Source organism: Zonotrichia albicollis, chromosome 3 (genome assembly GCF_047830755.1).
Source record: "Zonotrichia albicollis isolate bZonAlb1 chromosome 3, bZonAlb1.hap1, whole genome shotgun sequence".
NCBI classification, from domain to species: Eukaryota; Metazoa; Chordata; class Aves; order Passeriformes; family Passerellidae; genus Zonotrichia; species Zonotrichia albicollis.
In genome coordinates, this window is record NC_133821.1 from 56,139,908 (window position 1) to 56,161,480 (window position 21,573).

The 21,573-nt window shown below is 39.0% G+C and overlaps 1 protein-coding gene across 2 annotated transcripts in view; it reads left to right on the top strand.

Moving 5' to 3' along the window:
* Positions 1-12,590, top strand: part of ACTN2 (actinin alpha 2) — a 67,793-nt gene extending 55,203 nt beyond the window's left edge. The window contains exons 16-21 of one of the 2 annotated variants that reach the window (XM_005487574.3): positions 125-259; positions 744-923; positions 1,291-1,437; positions 8,847-8,912; positions 9,805-9,963; positions 11,288-12,590. In XM_005487574.3, coding sequence (XP_005487631.1) covers positions 125-259; positions 744-923; positions 1,291-1,437; positions 8,847-8,912; positions 9,805-9,963; positions 11,288-11,446 — 846 coding nt within the window. In that variant the 3' untranslated portion in view covers positions 11,447-12,590. Of the gene's footprint in view, positions 1-124; positions 260-743; positions 924-1,290; positions 1,488-8,663; positions 8,701-8,846; positions 8,913-9,804; positions 9,964-11,287 lie in introns of those variants that run through there. The other variant, XM_074537514.1, reaches the window with a different exon arrangement.
* The last annotated feature ends 8,983 nt before the right edge of the window (positions 12,591-21,573 follow it).

The window sequence follows — 21,573 nt, forward strand, 5'->3', positions numbered from 1 at the left end:
TGTTCTTCTGATACCAACCTTCAGACCAATAATGGAAGTTAGTAGCTGTAGACTTACTTGTTCCATTTGTTTTTAAACTATTGAGTTGTGCCTACTCACCTTTAGTGCCTTCCCACTGTAACAGGTGAAGCAGCTGGTGCCTCAGAGGGATCAATCCTTGCAGGAGGAATTAGCCCGCCAGCACGCCAACGAGCGCCTGCGCCGCCAGTTTGCTGCTCAGGCCAACGTCATCGGGCCATGGATCCAGACCAAGATGGAGGTGAGCGCCACGCCCTCACGCCGAAGCTGACGAACAAAGTGATTTTTAATTTTTTCATCTTTATATACAGGGCAGCAGCAAAGTCAGTGACAGTTCGCCAGCTGTTTGAGCCTAAACTATTTAGCACCTGTTAAGATTATTCTTAAAACTTTGTGGAACTTTGTACAAGTGGTACCTTGATGGTGGACCAGGAGATTCAGCTTTGAAAAACCAATCACTAACCAATTACTGTTTAGCTTCTGCTTTTTGTACAAAATATACCAGGTTCACTGGGGTCTCAACATTAATTCCAGATATAAATGTGACACATTTCTTTTGAAATGTATTTTTTACAGTAAAATTTCTCATATCCACTGTATGAAGGTGTTATTACTGTCGCTTCTTAGTATAAAAATACAAAATATTTATGTGAACATTGGTCAAATTGGCACAGCTGAAGTTTAATTTTTTTGGGACTGGGGGGTGTCTTTTTTTCTTCTGACAGGAAATTGCCCGCAGTTCTATTGAAATGACAGGGCCTTTGGAGGACCAGATGAATCAGCTGAAGCAATATGAGCACAATATCATTAATTATAAACACAATATTGACAAACTGGAAGGAGATCATCAGCTTATTCAAGAAGCCCTGGTGTTTGACAACAAGCACACCAACTATACCATGGAGGTAGCCATTTACTCTCTTTTCTATTTATTAATTCATTCTGTCCTTGTGTGCTGTGTAACTACCTTCCCTGATTTAAAGGAACTGCCACAGCAGAGGGAATTTGGCAGGCTTTCTGACAGTCTCATAAGACTTGTTTTATTTTCATTTATTTTCATTTTTTAGTCATGGAGTAGCCATTTAGAAACCAATTTTGTATTTTTCTGAAGGCCATTTTTATTTTTAGTGATCCTTGTTCATAATACAGAGTTAGTGGTTTGGAAAAAGTATCACATAAATATTTAGAGCTGATTTATTTTTTATTGTACTTTTTATGCTCTTAGAAGAATATATTTGCTTCTGTAATAACTCAGAAGTTTCTCTCTCATAGCACATCCGTGTTGGATGGGAGCTCCTGCTTACCACCATTGCCCGAACTATCAATGAGGTTGAGACTCAGATCCTCACAAGAGATGCCAAGGGTATCACCCAGGAACAGATGAATGACTTCAGAGCATCATTCAATCACTTTGACAGGGTACAGTACTCCTGCTTTTTCTCAGCTAGCAATATTTATTCTTCCCAAAAGTGAGTTTCTTGGCATTCCATTCATAAGCCTTTTAAAAAACCTGAAAATGAGCTAGCAATGGGCTCTTTTTAAAAGAGTAGAAAAGATCAGTTAAGAAACAATTTATAAAGTCATGGGTTGGCTTGGGTTGGAAGGGACTTCAAAGATTATCTAGTTCCACTCTCCCCACCTTGGGCAGGGATGCCATCCACTAGACCATGTTGCCCAGGGCTCCCCACAGCCTAGTAGCATTGTGCAAATAAATGAAAGATTAATTTTGGCTTTTTAAATGTAATGCAGAATTATAGCTGTGCTACTATGATTTAGTATTTGTTCAAATAATAAGCAGAACTGCATAAATTCATGTGTTTTGGAAAATAACATGACTCTTTTATTTTAAGACTGTACAGCATGTTCTAAGTACTTGCTGTTGTTTCCATCTCATTAAATTTAGCTGTAATCTATATCACAGAGGTTCTTTTTCCCCTTTGAATCACAACTTGTGTCCCTAGGGAATGTATTTGTAGGGAATATAGTTGGGACACTTACAGCTGTCCAGGAATATCTTTTATTTTTCTGGCTGTATGTGGGAAATAAGAGGCTGTTACTTTTTTTAGTTATCTAAATATGGATGAATAAAAAAGTAGGAAGGAAAATAGTGCTGTGATGAAACTTAACTCACTTCTGTGAGTTATACAGTATTTATGGACAGGGTGTTATAAAGGTAACTATTAATATACACAATAGCAAAATATATGCAAATGGGGATCTGACATTTGCAGTTGGAGAACAATCTGAACATGAGTTAGTTCTGATGCCTCTGTGCTCACATGAACCTACCTTTAAAACCAAGTTCACAGTTCAAATACTGAAAACTTACAATGCAGCACCAATCTGTCAAGTCAGTCCTTCAAATCATTTCAGGGTACAGCAAAATGCCACTTCCTTTTCACTTACGTCCTGTTTGTCCAGCTCTACTCAAATTGGTTGCCATACATGCACTTTCATTTGATATGAAAGGATGCTGACAGTCATTTTACTAAACCTTCTTTAGAATGCACCTAACTATTTAAAAAGAAGACCAGAATTATCAAACCTCTGCTTGCTGAAGAAACATACAAACATAGGGAAATGTAGTTACACAGAAATAGGAACGGATTCTGTGGGAAAATCTTAATGTGATTCTGGTACAGCATAATTCTTTTTTGTATTTTCTAAGAAAGCAGAATATAACATCACAAAAGAAGAGATAGTTTTCCTGGGGTGGAAGGAAGTAGAATACCAAATGGCTTTCCCAATGCACTGGAGCAAATAATTGAGCAATTAGAGCTATTAAAAGCAGACAGAGTACCAGGCCTGGATAAATTACTTGCCTGTACTTGAGAGACTTCTCTAAGGGAAACCAAGGTCTTTGCACAAAGATTTGACAGTGCCCTAAAGATAAGGAGGCAAAGTGATGGAATCCAAGTCTATTTTACACTGGATGGGCATTTCTAGCATCCCTGTACCTTTGTAGCTCATAGGTGAGTTCTCTGTCCCGCTCGCAGCAAGGCTGGCTCTGTGGCTGAGGAAATATCACAGTCAGCTCTTGGTGCCTCTGGCTGCTTGAAGGGAGAAGCTAAACCCTACACCAACCAGCCCTACTGTGATGAATTTTCAGGCTTTGCAGATGCAGTAAGACACTTAAATACCAAAGCATAACACAGAGCAAGGCCTTAGGAAAGGCTGTATGACCTGGAAGAACGTGGTTGTGTCACAGCTCCTAGCACACTGGAGATGGGCTACAACAATAATGTGTAACACAAAATTGCTGCCCAGCTCTTAGATTCTTACCTGTCCCTGGCTGTCTCTTTCCTCAGGCTATAATGGGTCATGGCTTCAGGCTGTGTCCCTTCTGTCCTGGCTCCTGTTGCAGGAAGCCTGAATGGCCAGGTCAGAAGCAGAAGGAGACAGATGTTTTATCTGTCATACATCCTCATCTGTTTCTGCAGCCTCAACAATGTGGGCCTGGTCTGCAAGTTTAGCTGTAGACCCTGCCTTTCCCCATGACAAATATAATCTCATGCTTAAAAAGAGAGGTCTGGAAGGATCATATAAGGAAAGCACCATTTTACAAATGCCCTCTTTAGTATACCCCATCCCTCAGAATCAAACAAGGGTAACTGGTCTAGGTGGACTTTTGCACTGACAGAGTGTAACAATTATTTTCTCAGTAGCATAATGCAAGTTAAACAAAGGAAGAAGATAAGATCTAAAATTACTCAACCATCAAGCCAGGCTTTTTGCAGGGAACAGATAGTAGAAACACTGATAAAAGAGAAGGTTATAAGGATTAAATTACACTGTTATTTAATGGACAGATGGAACTCAATCTACACAGGCTAGAAGGAGGCTTTGAACAAACATGTTGGAGAAAGACAGGCTTGTTTTTCATTTTTCTATCTTTCCTGTGTCCTTGCACATTCAAATATTTAGTGTTGGCGAATGAAGGCAATTCAGGTTGCTTCAGAGTTACTTCAGTGTACATAAAATAATGAAGACTTTATATTTGTTCATCTTTAGATAGAAAAGGCAGTAATGGATTATTTTATGGTTTTGATTTCCTTAAATAGAAATGAAAATAAAACTGGATTATCTGAACATAGGCACTAGCATGAAAAATACTGTCTTCTTCATGTCAGATGGAATTATGTATATATGTAAAAATATTGTGGCACTTAGCAGCATTTCTGAATGTCTGATACAGTTTAAAAATACATTTGAAGGATTGGATTGCTGTTCACCCTGATGAATAGCCAGAAAGGATCCCAAAAATTAATACTGTCACTGACAAGGAGGCTTTAAATATCTAAGTACAACAGAATAATTTATGCATGGTATAGCTCTGACTTGTGTGGCATTTTTCACATTTAAGACATTTCTTAATGTCTGACAGCGTGTGCTGAGGATGTCAGCAAAGTACTAATATGCAATTCCTTTCCCCATTTTAAAGTATGTATTTTGGTATACATAAATCTAAAAACTCTTTTTAGGGTGCTTCTAGAAACAACTTTCTTTACTTGTGAATCTGAGAAAGGAACCCCTGTCTTCCTCCCTGAGAAGAATATATTTAAAAAATTCTCACAGTGCATGTGAGAATTACAAGGGCAGGAAGAGTCATGCTTCTTTCAGTGCATCCCCAGCAGAGATGTGCTGGCACAGAGAGCTTTACAAGTCATCCTTGAAAAGGCAGGTGGCAAACAGGGTCTCTCCCCTGGCTCGTGGCTGTGAGAGCCCTCTTGGCTCCTGTGCTCCCAGCAGCCATGCACACATGCTGCTGCCCCAAGGGTTATTCCTGAGGGTGCTGATGCTTACCCTTGCTTACCACTGCTGCCCCACTCCTTGCTAGAAATTGTGCCTGAAGGCACAGTCTAGTTGTAGTTATAAATATAAATCTTTAGCATTGCAGCTATATTTCCTTCCTTAATGTGACTGCATGGAGAAAAAAGAGAAAGTGGGACACAATGTCTGAATCAGAGAAGCGGCTTAGAAGTGTTCAAAATGGTGCATAGCTGAATAATGGTATGCAGCCAAATCAGGATACCACACAGATAGGTTGTCAGTCACTGGTTTTGACATCTCTTTATGCAGGGATTCCTTTTTCAGATTCAGTATATTTAGTAAATTCTAAATAAGATTGCAAAGTACGTGATGAAATATATGCAGCTGCTCTGCCTGTACTATTTTAATGGCTGCTAATACATTCTACTATTGATTTTTCTGCAAACTCCAGATTTCAAGTAGGAGCTCTGCGTGCAGAAAAATAGCATCATGCCACCCTATATTTTGCTAACAGAAAAACAACAGCTCTCTATTAAAGGAATCATATGTTTAGGCTTATGCAGGTCGATTAGCATTCAGGAAAATTAAGGACATATTTAAGAATGGATTAGCTTGACTCAGAAGTTCACTTGTTTTATTTATAAGGTCACATATAAATCGCAAGGAGAAGGGAAAAGATTTCTGGGGACTAATAATGAAACATGAAGGAGATTTTAGTGTTTTTCTTTGGCATTGGAAGGAAAATATAAGCAAGGAAAAGTTATTTATATTTGTTAAAAGATTAATTTCAGCTCCTAATGTTGGTCTGCAAACAATAATAGTAAATGTCAAGAACCATTTCCAACTGAGAAAGCCTTCACATGGGCTTGATCTACGCTTTAATTGCAAAATGCCATTGAATTCCATGAAACTCTGATATACTTCAAAGATGCTTTTTTTAGGCAACATATGATGAAGATTTGAAAATTTCACTACAAGAATGTGAAAACCTGCTATAGCACTTGGCACTACTACTTGGACCCTCACTGGGGAGTCCCACTTATCCATATGACTGTTCTGAGCTGCAGCACAGCCACTGCACTTCTCTCCTAAAGAAAATGGTATCTTGGAGCATGTGCCAGCCCCTCACTGCCATCTGCCCTTCACTGCCTCAGCTCCTGCTGCTGTGTGTGCCTGGCTGGGCAGCTCCTGCATACCCATGGATGGGGTGGTAGCTGGTGATCCTCCCCCAACACCGGCTAGAGGAGATGGAGGGGCAGGATTTGGCTCTTAGCTCCCATTTTTGTATTGCAGTCACACAGAAGTATCTTCAGCTTTAGAAATGAGGTAAAATGAGTAACTTCACCCCTGGTGGGACCTGCCATAGCCTGTCTCCAGGACAGCTTTTGAAAGTTTCAAACCAGCCTAGATGAACATTTTGAGAATTATAAAATAAGCCATTTCTGAATGCTTTATAGCATCATCATAGCTTTATAGAAATCATCACATAAAATGGAAATATTAAAGGCTAGAAACAACTGTGATTATGGCTCTTAACTAAATGCTGCTCCAGATTTGTAACTTTGCTTTCTTTCTCTTCATTGACTTCCCACTGTTATTTTTCATCTTTCTTTTATGGGACTGGTGGATGTTGATGCAGAGGCAGTCAATAACAGCATGATATTTTAAAAATGCATAGTGTTATTAACTTACTAAAGCACCACTTCATCCTATTAGTACATTAAATAAGCCCAGTGCATTTGTTAAACTCGTATAATTTTACCTATGCATAGCTATATAGAAATGTTAAAAAATAAATTATTCATCTAGCAGGCAAGTATGTAGCAGACAGAAAACCTTGGATCTTCTCCAAACTGTCTGTAAAATCAATAAGGGTAATATTTTTCATCTTGGAATATCTCATTAATTGTATTTATGTTAACTCACTCTAAAGTACCCCTCTGATAGGACACATTTTGTATGAACAGGAAGAAAAAGACAAGCCAGTCTGTTTTTCAGAAGTTAGTGTGACTTCCTTCACCTGCAAAATAGAAAAATGTATTGGTTCAAAACCATGTTCCAGTTTGATGTAGTTTTACTAGAAACCATTTAACCTGGAATTCAATGGTGCTTTTTAAGTCGGTTTTCAAAGCAAAACCTGACTATATATATTGATAAAGAAGACAGATAACTGAAAATAAGTTGTCAATTATAAATTTATTTTGTACTTGTCTCCTTTGAGACATGCATATTATATTAAGTAGTATTATCAGATCAAGAATGAAGTAACAGTAATTGAGTGGGGAAAACATGTTTTGCCTGGGTTCAGTGATATTTTTATTGCATCTCACATACACTGAATCACAGAATCACAGAATTACTGGGTTGGAAGAGACCTTCAAGATCATCGAGTCCAACCTGTTCCCTGACACCTCAATTAAACCTGAGGGCCACATCCAATCTTTTTTTAAGCACATCCAGGGATGGTGACTCCATCACCTCCCTGGGCAGACCCTCCCAGTACTTCCAGTACACTGCATGACAGCAGAAAAGGAAGGAAACAAATGGAAGTTCATAGAATGAAATCTGCCTTGTCAGCAAAGGTATTTTTAAAAAGAGATGGAAGGAAGCAGAGTTTTAACTCTGTAGTTGAAGTGAGGACCCTCTTCTACTAAGAAAAAGTCTAAAGTATGAAACTGCAAAAACTGCATGCTTTTTAGGTAATTCATTGCATATGTTGACATTACATTTCCATGAAATTCTGGAAGAATGTAATTATTAATTTGTGAATGGAATGTTCTTTACTAACCAACTAACCTGATCTGTGACTTTTCTTTCCTTTCCCCTTCCCAAATGCATGGCCTGTGATGGAATGCTAGGACGAATCTGACAATCTGCAGTCTGATGAATTTAAAGCCTGCCTCATCAGTCTAGGACAGGTTGGAAATGACTTGCAGGTAGAGGAAACTAAAATAATTCTATTTTCAGGTGTAACAATAGCCAAAAAGATTGCATGTTTAAACTCCAGTCTGTTGGTCATAATGCTTTGAAAAGATCCTGCCTCTGGGAAGACAACTGGTTTAGATGGACTGTCAGCATCACTTTGAGCTGTATCTTTTTTCATTTTTCAAAGATTTTTCAGATTTTTTGTTTTATTTGGTTTGAGATATTTTATTTGGACACTACTAGATGACTAGGAAAGCTCTTATGCTTCTTGCATTCAGACTTTTGTCACTTTTCCTTTCCTCAGACTCAATTCAAGTTCTCCTATGCTCTCTCCTAACATAGGATGACACAATTCTCTCCAAGGCTCTGCAATCTATCACAGCACAGAGGAATGATTTATTTACCTTCTTACTTTCATGCCATTTTGTGTGTACTCAGCCTCAAATCTAGAATGTTGCAGATATGTTATTGACTGGAAAATGAGCAACCTCATTTCATACAAGGTCTTCAACTGATCTCCTAAGTCTTGCAGGTCTCATCCTTTAAGTCAGCATGCACATCTCTGCTGTATTCAGGGTCTTGACAGCCTGCAGTCAGAAGGAAAATCCCTGTACTTATTTCCCATATATCACCAGATTGCTCTCATGATATATTTACTTTGACCTTGGAAGGAAGTATTTAATTGTTTTTCACTGTACTTTTGGCCGATATAGATTCCACGCAGAACATTTCAAAGATATTTCATATCAGGGAAGCAGTTTTGAGCATCTACTGAGTTTGACTAATTTAGTAACAAATTTTTCTCCTCGCTCTTCTCTTTGTCTTCTCTGGTTGTGTTCTCTGTATTCTTGTCCCATTCATCTCCTCTTCTCCCTTATCTCTCCCCTGACCTTTCCTGATGTTACTCCTTTTGTGGTGAAAATGTCTCTTTCCTGTGTATAATATGTTAGTTACTCCTTCCTCCTTTTTTAAAACTGGTGATGGTTCTGGTGACCTGATCGGGCAACATCAATGAATGCTGTTCATGCACTGGATCCAATATGCCAATGGTCCAAACTCATCATGTCTCTGGAAATTACCTTGGATTCTTCAAACCCTCCCTTCTATATTCCTTACATTGTTTTGGTCAATAGAGGAAGAATGGATTGATGGACCATGATGATTTCAGAGCTTGCTTAATTTCAATGGGTTATGATTTGGTACGAGCTTTAAGAAAAAATGTCAGCCGATTCTGCTTGCAGCTAAAATGTTAACCACAGCAATACTAAAGCTTATCTAAATAGAGAGAATACTAATGTCATTCACACTAGAGATAGTACTTTCTTTGCTTTTTCTTTATTTTCAAATGGTTAAAAGGGAAGGTAAAAGTAAAACAAGACACTCGAAAACCATATTCTGTTGTGCCCTGCATTGCTCTTTGAATTAATGAAACTTTAAAAATTGAAATTAAACAGTTATTAAACTGATGTTTTTGTAAATTTCTCCTTTTCTGTCTGAATGATGAAGAATGAGTTTGATACTGTTTAATTTTTGTAAACTTGCCTTGGGGATTACATTTTCCTTGCTTCAATTATTTGTTCTAAAAATTTCCTCTGAAATTCACCTTTTTTATGGAAAAGAAAGAGATTATCCTTAGTTAAGCTGTCCCATATTTAGCATGAAATTTTCAGAATTGTTTCCCTTCTTAGTTCTGTGGGTCTGGGACTACCCTGCTTGTTGGGCTATTGTTTCACTTCCCTGCATGATACCTAAATTACAATGGCTTTAGGATGAGATGGAAAATGAAGTGTTAAGTTAGAACAAGCTAAACTGGTATTGTGGGAGGGTGGGAGGGAGAGAATATGGTGACATTTAATTGAAAGGTACATATTATGTATTCAGGGCAAAGGATACACTTTCCAAAAGCACAGTCCTTTTTACAGAGGCAGGGGGGGCATTTAAGATTTCATTGGCTCTGATGTTGATGTTCTCGAGCCAGGAAGATGCTTTATAAGCTCTATGGCCAGTGGTTCCCACTGGTTCATGAGAGGCTCGGGCTGCTGGAGATCAGTATTATGGTGACCATTTTCTTTGTTTTGGATTTTGTGAAAGGGTGAAGCTGAGTTTGCCCGGATCATGTCTCTGGTTGACCCCAATGGGCAAGGAACTGTCACTTTCCAGTCCTTCATTGACTTCATGACCAGAGAAACCGCAGACACCGACACGGCTGAGCAAGTGATAGCTTCCTTCAGAATCCTGGCTTCAGATAAGGTCAGTCACCATGCTGCTGCTGCAAGGATTCAATTGCACTCCTGTTTAGCCCTTCTTGTTACAAGCCTTTTAGTAACAGTGAAGCTTTGTTTGCAGTTTGTCAGACTAAGAGAAAGCATGTGCGTTTTCTTCTTGTTTGGAACCACGGCTCTTACCTGAAATAGGTGCAGAATACAAGGCTTGGTCTGTGTATCCTCATATCATAGAGAGCCAACAGAAAATTAGGCATCTTAGACAAGACTTAGATGGTTGCTCTGTATAATGGATATATTGTACATCAGGTTATTTCAACACCACAGCTTTGATTAGTGGGGAACTCGTTCTGCCTTTCATGCTGTTGTCTGGATGTTTCAATGCAGAGTTTGGCCCTCTGGAACACAGCCTAGATCAGGTGCACAAGGCTACACCTGATTGTGAGCCATGTTGTGACTGGACAGGTCACTCACAGGATGATGCAATGTGGTGTATCGATATCCTAGAAGGAGCAACAGGAGGAAGCCTCCTGCAGTTACTGGTTTTGTAGAGAAAGCTCCTGAATTTGGCATACTTTCATCCCCACTGCCAGATGCACTTGCGACTGAGTGGTGTTTGAAGATGTAAGGGAGTATAATGGCAACACAAGAGCTTCTGGAGGAGTCAGGGCCATAAACAGTGCTGCCACAAAACCAATCCTGTGCTGTGGAGGGAGATCATAGCAGTACAGGTCTATTTGCCCAAGCTCACTCTATTGATTTTCTCATTCCTGCTGCTTGTATTGATTTTGTGATCTCAGTTAATGTGGACCACATTTTAAATTCCAGACGTGTTCTCAGTAGCAATTCATGTGGAAGATGGTCTCAGGAAAAAGTGGTTTAATTAGATTGCTATTTGAAGCAATGTCAAGTCTGTTAACAGAGGGTATCCTTCATGTCATAAATGCATGCCATTAAGAAAAATAATGTACCTTTCTTTACACATATATTAGAACCTTGAAACTAACAGGAACTACCTGCATCTGTCCTGTCACTGCAGAAGGGGCAGTAGTGCATTGCAGAGATACTGACTATCTAGGAATAAGCTGTATCTACAGCAGTCTGCCCATGGCTGCACAGTGCTTGGTAGCTGACATACACAGTCACATATCCTGACACTGCATTTTGACCTAATCAGTTTGTTGGTGGAATTGCCCCCTTCAACTCATAATTTGTGATGGAATTTACGGAGGAAAATATTTGGTCTCAGAAAAATAGGCAAGATGCCCAAATTTATTAGTCACAGAAAATAAATATATTTTGTGATTTTGAAGAACTGATACTGAATTTGTCAATCCTTTACCCCCTCCCAGCCTTATATCCTGGCAGATGAGTTGCGTCGAGAGCTGCCTCCTGAGCAGGCTCAGTACTGCATCAAGAGAATGCCTCCGTACACTGGCCCGGGCTCTGTTCCTGGGGCTCTGGATTACACCTCCTTTTCATCAGCACTGTATGGAGAGAGCGACCTCTGAGTCAGTAATTGGCTGTATTCATGGTAAACACTAAAAATACCCACCTTATTGCCCAGATTGCTTCTCAAAAGCTTTGACAAGCTGATTTAAAAACAAATTTTACAAATACAGTAGGTACCGTCAGTGTAAAGTGCTAGTAACTGAAGTAACCAGTGTATATTAAAGTGTGCAGCACGCTAGATACCTGCCTTGTTGGTTTTAGGTTGTCTGTCCTATGCAATGCTACAAAACCTATTAAAAATTGAAAGATATTAATTTTGGAAATATACATTCAGAAAACAGAATGTGAAACCTAAAAATGTTGAAACTTGCAAAATATTTCTCCATTTTCAAAATGTTTCAATGCCATATGCGCTTCTTTTATGATGTTCAGAAAACTGTGTTAGAAGTCATGCTTTTTTTCTTTCATAGAGCAATATTACTTTCCTCTCATGATTTCTGATTTTGTATGCTTCTATTGGTGGAATTTAATAAAATACTAAAATGCAGATTTTCAGGGAAGAAATATAACAACCACATAAACTACTTAATTACAAAAAGAATCCAGAATGCTATGCTTTTGTCTCAAAGAGTTGTAATATAAGGGGGAAGCTGATTAAAGTGCAGTTTTAGAGTTCTGTAAGCAGTTCTTTTCTTTTAGGCCTTTGACTTTTACAGCTGAGGGAATACAACTTTTATAATCAGAAAAGCTAATTTCATGTGAACTGTTTTGTTATGAAACCCTCATTCTTGTCTATGTTGGACAGTCTTTGTTTCTCAGTATAAGAATGCATCATTGTATGTATTAGTGGGCAACATTCATCTCTATCCTGCATAAGCAAACTCCCATCTGAGCAAATGTAGTATGGTTGTCTTGCAGCTTTAACTGTTCAGCGCTCAGAATTCAGTTTGTCTTGAGTTCTGCTGCGTCGCAGGCGGTTCTGTCTGTACCCTGCTCCTGTGCGCTAGACGTTTACTGGTTTTTTCCATCTTGAGAAATGACAGAGAATAAAAGCAGTAACTTTTTTACTTGAATCCTACCGACACTGAGGAAATGCAATGTAATCAAACAAAACCATTTACGAATGGTGAAGCAAGCTGTGCAGCCCAGTGCTATTAAAGCAATGATGTGCCTATTAAATAAAGTCTGCTTTTCAAAACCTTATGAGACTCTGTCGTTGGCAATTAACCTAGTGGCTCCCTCTATGGACTGGAAACATCTCTGAACATCAAAGCAGTGTTCAGATGCAAAAAAGTTCAAAGTCTGTCACACATTTCAATACATTGTGTCTGCGTGAACAACAGTCTCTCTGTGCTGGAGGTACAGGTCTGTTTTCATGAAGAGAGATGGAGCTCAAAATGAGTTGGAGACTTTCCATGTAGGTCACCTGAGCACAGATGTCCCTAACTTGTTAGAACTCCAAGCTTAGATTGAATTCAGTGGGACATAGGCATTAACTTTGAGGACATTGGTGTTAACTTTTCTGTATGTCACTTTTTCCTCCTGTGCAAAAAAAAGCAAATGTTAAGTATGCAATGGTGCTTTTGCTGGCCATTGTTTGGAAATTTATGGATGGCAAGCATTAAAATTCTGTGTGTGATTTCAATCCTAAAACAGGTACCCTGCAGGTTAAGGTGGGTGGAGTGGGAGCATTTTAAAACAATCCCAGAGGAGACAAACAACGACCAAATACCACTTCCTTCTCCCTTGTGTACAAAGGCCAGCAGAGGACTTGCTAGGGCTAGGATCTGCATATAGAGCCCTGCACACAGCCAGAAGCTGCTACTGCCACTGCTGACAATGACATGGTGCAGTGCCATCTCCTTCTGTGATCACAGTGCCTGTACAAGCTGAGTCAGGAAGCTCTGCCTTAAAGCAAAGCCATCTCCAGCTAAATGACTGCTGGTCAAACTGAATCCTATTAAAAAAGAAATCTATGTATCTCTCATTGTCACGGTTTAATGCAACTGGAAGAATAAAACACCGCACTTCTGAATGTGGCACAAAAGCAAAATGTCAGTGCTACAGGCAGGATTATGCAAAAAAAAATTGGCACAAAGATAGTTCATATCTGACACCTCTGTCAGGTTCATGTTCTCTATCCACTAATTCTTATATTGTGATATTATTCCTGTTTCTGATAGTATGGAAGTGACTTCAAGCTCCTCCTTTAGCTGTGTTCTGTTGATCAAAGCATGTGAGAGATAATATTATCATCAGCAAGAGAAAAACTTGCAAAGTAATTTTTCCAATCTTATATCAGGTTTCTAATTTCTAAAGCAGAATGAACAGAACCAGTGACTGAGAACGGCAGGGATTAATTATCCATTCACACTTGCCTAAAAATGTTATACCATAATTATTACTTTAACATGTCTTTTATGTAAAATGAAGATATATCATAAAATGTTTCTCCCAGGATCAATATAAGCACACTGTGTTATTTTACCCTAGAGAGAGTAATCCTCAAGGTCCTTTAAAATGTTCTGTGATCTCACATTCAGGGGCTGTGGGTTTTGCAGAGATTTTTTTTTTTTCCTCTAAGGCTCTGTTTTTAGTAGGTGGCATTTGTATATTTCTGCAGGATCATTCTTCCCACTGGGAATCAACACAGCAACGTTTTCTGTCCACATAATTCTGACAGCAAACTAGTTTTACTGTGAAAAAAGTGCAGTAGTTGAGTCAGGGGTTATAAACCTGTCAATCACAGGGGCCAAATCAAGGTTCAGTAGCTGGAGGTACAGCATTATTTTGCTGAACATTTGAATGAAGATTGTAGAATAAATCACAGTTCACAGAAGTTGGTAAGGTTTTAACTTGCTTAAATGACTGTAATACAGATGTCTTCTGTGACTTTACATGAATACAACAGTTCTTTGAAAAACTTCCTGCCAAGATAATTTTGATTTCATAGTGGTAATTTTCAGACACTGATTTTTAAAAGGTGCTGATGCAGGTAGAAATCTGCTGTCAGCTCTATGCTACCTTCATACCTCCCTTCTTTGTACACAGTTTCCATCACTGTTTTTTTATCCACTGACCACAGAAGGCTTGGGTCAGAGCCATTCCTAGAGGATTGCATTTTCATCAGAATATCCTGTTGTTCAGTTTCTGAATTCTTGTAGATCATGTTCTTTTATTCAGGTTGTTCATGGTGTCTGTAAAGGTTTTCCCAGACACAAGTGGTCTCACTGAAGGAGGAATATAGCTCCTGTTAGCAGCTGGATTTGGATGGTAAGCAGTTTCCTTTCTTGACTGAAATAGCTTGTACTCGAGGCTAATTCTGTAAAGAAGTAATAGTTTGATCATCATTCATAAATGAACATGCTTTCCTCACTGTAATGGTACCAATATTTTGGTAGGCTTCTACAAATAGTCCCGGTAATATTTAATGAGAAAATAATATCTATTCATTACCTGTGCCACTCTTCCCCAAGACTCATGGTTAACAACTGGTGCACTTACTTGCTTGTGCATAAGTCTACATTCTGCTCGTGTTCAGACGGAATTTTCTTTGGAAGCCACTTCAGCAGCATTAAGCCTGGACTACAGACAGTTGTTAGCATGTTCTGGTGAGATTCTACTTGTTTTAGATCAAATATTTTTATATAGGAAAACTGACTGTTCTAAGCTGGATTTTATTTCATATTAGTCTCTTTTTAAAATGTGTAATTCCTTTCTAATTTTAACCCAAGGTGTGGGCTGCCACCACAAAGGACAAGTCTATCTCTGCTTTTTCCATGATCCCATTAATTTATAAATAGAACAGTTCCCTGGTCTGGTTACCATGCTGGCTGGGAATACATATCTAGAGTGCTTAGAACTGTAGATTATCCCCTGGAGCAGCAGCCTGTATTTACATTACCTTAAAGTGATTGTATAACTGTGGAATTAGGGACCAAGCCACCTACTTTCACTTAAAGTCCTTTATTATTCCCAACAAAAGAACATTTATGTTCAGACAACAAACCTTGAGCCAGTACTAGGAGTGCCAGTCGTTCCCCTCATTAATTAGGGCAGCTACATTAAACAATAAGCCAAGTCTTTTCCATATGTGAGCTTGACTAGGATTTCATATTCTAATCTTCAAAAGAAATTCCTCTGCTAATTTGCTAGGTTTTGGGAAATTGCATTAGCATTTGTAATACTGCTTTTCACAAATTTGTTTATCAGCATATTGCTTTAATTACTAGGAAATCAAGTACGTTGGATTAATGTCCTGAGACAAAAAATGTCCTGAGGCTATTTTAACACCCATCCATCCCTTATCTACTTGCACCTGGCTGTTTTGTTTCAAAACCTGGCTGTTTTATTTGGCCCCAACACATGGAAACTTTCTTCCTTTCAGGATTCCTTTTAATGCTTTGAGTGGAAAATGACCTTGAGCACTGTCCTTGGGAGGAGTGGCTATCCTGTGTGCTCTCCTGAGCTGGAGCCTTCCAGCTGCATAAGGGATACTTGTGGCAGAAGCCGAGGTATAGAACAGCTCCTCTGGCTCAGACACTGAAGGTCCAGTTTCAGGTTTTAGCTGGTGTGCTGATAAGACTGAAAGAGAAGAAATGTTTGCACAAGTTGCCAGCAAGTCTGGCCTTGATTTGAATGGAACTGTCAGTACAGGCACAGCAAATTCTTATAATTAAAAAAAGGCACCACAGAAAAGTAAAGAATGGCTGTATCAAACATCTTGTTCAGACTTGTATCCTAGCTCTGACCATTATGAACTGGAGGAATAATGGAAAAATCTGAAAAGAAGATGCTAAGTGGTCATGTGTGACCAAAAGAGTCTCCAAGCTGACAGTAATTTGTGGATCACAAGCTTGTAGAACTCTGCACACTGATGCCAAAAATTTGGTCTGTTTTTCTGCCAAAGTAATATATCTGCTTTGAGAACTCCTTCTGTATTCCTTTCAGTAGGACCTACTGTACCTATAAATCCCCTCCACTAGCCTATTGGATATGCTTGAAAAAAATATTTACTTTTCATTCCTTTACCTTTTTCAAGCTGTTTCCCAAAGTCTTTTTGGTTGTTCTGGTTATCTCTTTATCTTCTGGTAACCTACCAGAATTAACATGGACGTGATTCCAGCTTTCTGACTAAATGTTTGCAAAACACAGGCAGTCCAGGAGAAAGGAAATGTTACCTCCCAGGAAACAAACCCCAGTAACAGTTGTGACAAACTCTTTAGCAAACCTATTTAAATGAAAGTCAGACATTCAGTAATGTCTGGGAGGTACCCAGGTGAGTGTGATGAATATGTATGGCAGATGTGATGTGGTCGAACACCACATCCCTGACATCTTGTCTATTGCTGCTGTCCTTAAACCAAAGGCACGGGATCTAACATTGGATGGTCTTGCTGTGATTTGTGCAGTGTCTTGGGACAACACTCCATGGCACCTCTGACTTTTACCTTCATTATTTGCCAGTGGAAGGTGACAAGGCCTGATTTGCCACAGCAAGCTGGCAAACACCTATACTGTCCTGCAAACAATTTTGGCACTTGGAAATATTAACTGTCTCATTATCTGAAGTGACTTGCGGGTCACTTCATAGGCTTGAAATGTCAGTATTTTAATATGTAAATAAAAATGTACAAGTACTATTACATTCTTAAGCCGTTGAATTACATTTTTTCCCCATTTTTCATTTTCATATAGCTGCATATGCAGATGTAAGAAGCAGAAATTATGCTTGTAGCAAAAAGAAAAATGTAAACTTTATATAAAAAAAGACAATACATTTTTTAACATTTTTCATTCTTCTCAACAAACAATACATTTCTATCAGCTACCTAAACTTAAGAACATTTGTCCCAACAGCACTACAAATTAAATGTTTTGATTACGGTTGTGCAAAAACCTTCAATCCATAAAAATTAATACCTAGCTTTTTCATTTTCTTACAGCATGAAAAACTGAAACCATACAATTATGACCCCACCTGACTGCCCCAACACTCTCGCTGTTCTGGGAGCTAAAGCAGATTTTCTGTAAGACTCATTGTTTCTTCAAGCCGGACCCTGAACCCAGATGGCCTGGCTGACCTTATTTGCAAGGGACAATTGGAACAGCTATAGTGGAATGAACATTCTGCCTTCTGGAATAGCTTTTGGAATGAGGCAACATCCTGATCAGGGTCATTACCCTTTCTTGTAGTGGTGGCCTTTAACTGAAGTGCTGCTCTGCAGACAGGATTGCCTTTAGCAATCCTGGTCATTAATTTGCCTTTTCTGAGGAGGCACCTCTCTTCCTGCCAGCATTACTGTCTCTTGGCAGATCACCTTCCCTTCCAACTCAGACACCAGCCTCTGTCTGCCACTGCTCTCTTCCCACTTTTAACAACTGTCTCTTAGAGCTTAAATGTTTCTGACTGGAGATGTTGACTCAAATCTAGTTTAATGATTTCAAGGCTCCCTTGAACTGGATTTTAAAGGGAGACACTTTATTTCTGCTTGATCAGAATGCAGTTATTCTTGATTTGTACTAAGGCAATAGAGTATTTTTCCCTTTGTTTTTATTTAATATCTTTAGCTTTACCTGCTACTCCTGAAGTACTTATCAGACCCGTCAATATACAGGAATGACAGTATGCTCTTCAGTCATCAGCTCTATATGGAAAGATGTTTGTGTACCACAGGAAAATTTAAGATATAAACCACAGATTATTCCACTAGCACCTGCTGGCATCAAAATCCACATGCTTGCAGTGAGTTTTGCTCTACATAGCAAAGAGGGGACGGGAGACTTCAGTGTGATTAACCAACACCCCAGCCTCTACCCTCTTCACACCCTTCTGGAGGCTCTGCCAGCTCCCAATGTACCTGTCCTATACGCACGTTGGAGAGCAAACAGGAGAGGAGGGAAGGACAATACACAGTATTTGCATGAGCAAGAATATACAGGGGAACTCAGATCTACCTTCTCTTGCAGCTCTCTTATGTTTCCTCCAAGCTCAACTCATTGACAGTGACTCTACTACATGAGGGGTTGTACAAAGACCGTTTCCCTAATCCTGGAAAATATACAAGGCAAATGCTAACACGATGTAGCAATGCTAACAGAGACTTCTGAGGACCTGTCAGCAGATCTTAGATTGCTTAATGCATTTTATTATTAAGTTCTACCTTAACACTTTAACAAGTGTTAAGACCCAAAGTGAAGTCCTTTAGCTTGACAAGGCAAAAAAGAGATACCAAAGGAAAAGAAAAACTCAAGTGGAATTATTGTAGACCCTAGGCTAACAAAAGAAATTTTTCACTTCTATGTTGAGGACTTGCTAAAGAGTAGGACCTGACAGGTATCAGTAACCAAGAGGGTGGAAATACTTGGCCTTTAGGATGACAAAGTACACTCTGGGCATTTTTTAAAATGTAAATGTGTATTACTGATAACTAAAGAAAGACTGCCCTAGAGCAGTGTTCCCGGTCAGCGTCTCTTGCCCATGTTGTTGCTGGTGTAAGAGGCTTGTTTTTCCTCACAATTTTATTTCTGAAGCTTAGGCAAGATTTAGAACCAACATCACCACTGAGCAATTTTTCATGTTTCTTCATTTCTTCATTCATACATATGACTTTCAGCATTAAGGTTCTTTTTTGATAATTCTATATTGTTGTATCACTTGCATTTTTTTTCATTTAGTATGTTGATTTGACAACAATTTTCTTTAGTCATAGTTAATATCTCCACCAAAAGAAACTTTCCAGAAGGGTTTATATTTCTGGAAGAGGTTCCTTACACTTGTTTTCTACCTCATGTCTGGGACTTAAATCAATGCTGCTGTTTCCTTGCTCCTGACCTCATCATCCTTCTCCCCTCTCTATTTCTGCTCTTCTAGAATGAATTGAATGCATTGGAGGGGATAGCATTGCCCAAATTCCTCTCAGGGTAAGGGAGATGGTGCCTGCCAATAGAAAGGGTAGGAAAAATGTCACTGTTAGCTCTGTGCTCATAAGCAGCTTCCACAAAGTTTTGAAACCTATGCGTTAGACTTTAAATCAAACTGAATGAACCATGTGGTTTCGAAGTCCTTTAATGAGAAGAGAACTGCCTATAAACCATGATTTTTAAGAGATTGTTGACAACATACTGGGCTGTTTCTCTGTGTAAGTTAGAGAAAGCAAAGTAGAGAACTGGTCTTTCAAGGTATTTTACACGGAAAGATTCCCTCTGCCTTTGCAAAAAAAAAATCTCACAAGGTTTGCTTTTTAATGAAAGAAAACGACAGAATTGAGGCTGCTCTGTCCCAGCGATGGAGCCATTCCTGACAGCGGGTGCACTGCTGGAAGCTCTCCAGTGCCACTCACACATCACACACAAGGGACCTGTGCACGTCCCTTCGCTCTGCCTCACTGTGCTGTGGTGGTACTACCAGGATGCAGATGGCTGAGCTGATTGGCTTTGTTTTCTCACTGTCCACCATTCAGAGCTGCTCAAACCTTTCTATAATCGTCTTCAGTCACCACATTTTCACAGATCTCAAGCTGTGTCGATCACAAACCGATGTGCTTGTCAGGAGAAGTGTAATCCCATTTACAGTGCACAGGCAGCAAAAGCGTGCCTGGGGCTCATGCTCTGACACTTCCCTTCAGCTCCCGGAGTCTGTATCTCTGAGCTTGTCTATCCACTGGTATGGCCCAGAGAACACCACCAGCCTCTCTTCAGTGATTTTGATGTGTACGCCTGAAAGGTGCATACTTAAGACTTTTAAAAATGCTGCAAAATTTCATAATGAAATAAATATAAAATATTTACAGGCACAAATCTGTAACTAGTTGAAAGCAGTTGACACCGTTTTCCAGCAGTATGAATAAGCTCTAAGAATACACCCCCTATTGAATTCCCAGTCCTCTCATGCCTGCATTTAAAGTTCTTCCAGGCATTTATACACTCTTTCATCAACAAAGATTCTCTTAAGATGCAAAAGGTTATCCTCAGTTCGCTCTAAGTGTGTTTGTTTTCACTGTCATGAAGACTTTGGGCTTTTCTTTAAGTAGTGAAGTCCAAAATCTTTGGTAAATACGTAGAATAAAGTTGTTGGTTTAATAACTTTAATAGGCTATTCTGACATTTGGAGTGTGCTTAGAACTGATCTCAAAGCACTCAGCTTTCTTTTACCTTCATGTAAGATTTTGATCCTGGAAGAAAAATGTTAAGATCATAATGTAACTTATACAGAACAGATAATTTGTATTTGGATCACAGAAAAATCACCCTTTAAGTTGTGGGTCTACAAAATTATTAAAAATAAATAGTAATTCTTAAGCTCAGAGGAAATTCTGAAAATATGAAACAAGTAGTGCAACTTAGTAATCCAAAACAGGGCAAGAATCCAGCTGCAGCAAAACAGCACAAGTGGTAACTTCACAGAAGAGAGTGCCAAGACCTGCACTCTGAAATCAGATTAATCTGCTTTCCCCTTCTGACTTCTGCATGGAGCTGTGAATGCTTTGCTTGGATATATTTCTCTAAAATGCAGCTCTTCATAGTAACACGACTAATTCTACTGTTCTTGTTTAAATAATGATTACTTATGTGAAAAACCCATTAGGAACTGCATCCTCAGAAATAAAGGCAAATAATATGGGAGACATGTATTTTTGTAATTAATATTGTGGAGGTATTTCAAACACAACTCCAAAAGCTAAAAGTGGGCTAAAGACTTGTTTTTGATCTTACACACATGTGAGTGTATTGTTTGAATGCATGGGTGTGCAAGTAGAGTAACAAGCTGGTGAACAGATCCTTGGCACTGAAAAAATAATCAAAATATGAGGATGACTTTGTTTGCTTCAAACACTGCCTGGTTTAAAAGATCTTTTTGTGAGAGTTTATCTCTGTGTGTGGGAGGAGCTGGGGAAACAGTGGTTTGAAAACACATTCAAATATACTTGGACTAAACACCAGAACTCAATCTTAGAGTTTTTTTATTTCTTTTGCTAATAAGGATAATAATTTGGATTTAGTCTTGCTGCAATTAGGAAGACACCAGCTTCACTAAACCACCACATATAACCCCCTTCAGAAACCAGGATTCTCACCATGATGTGTGAGTGACTCCATGTCTGCACCTGATGTTTAAATAGGGCTAATTCCCCACTGTGCTACGGTCAGGCTTCTCACACACAGGAATGATGCCAACTTTGTGTTC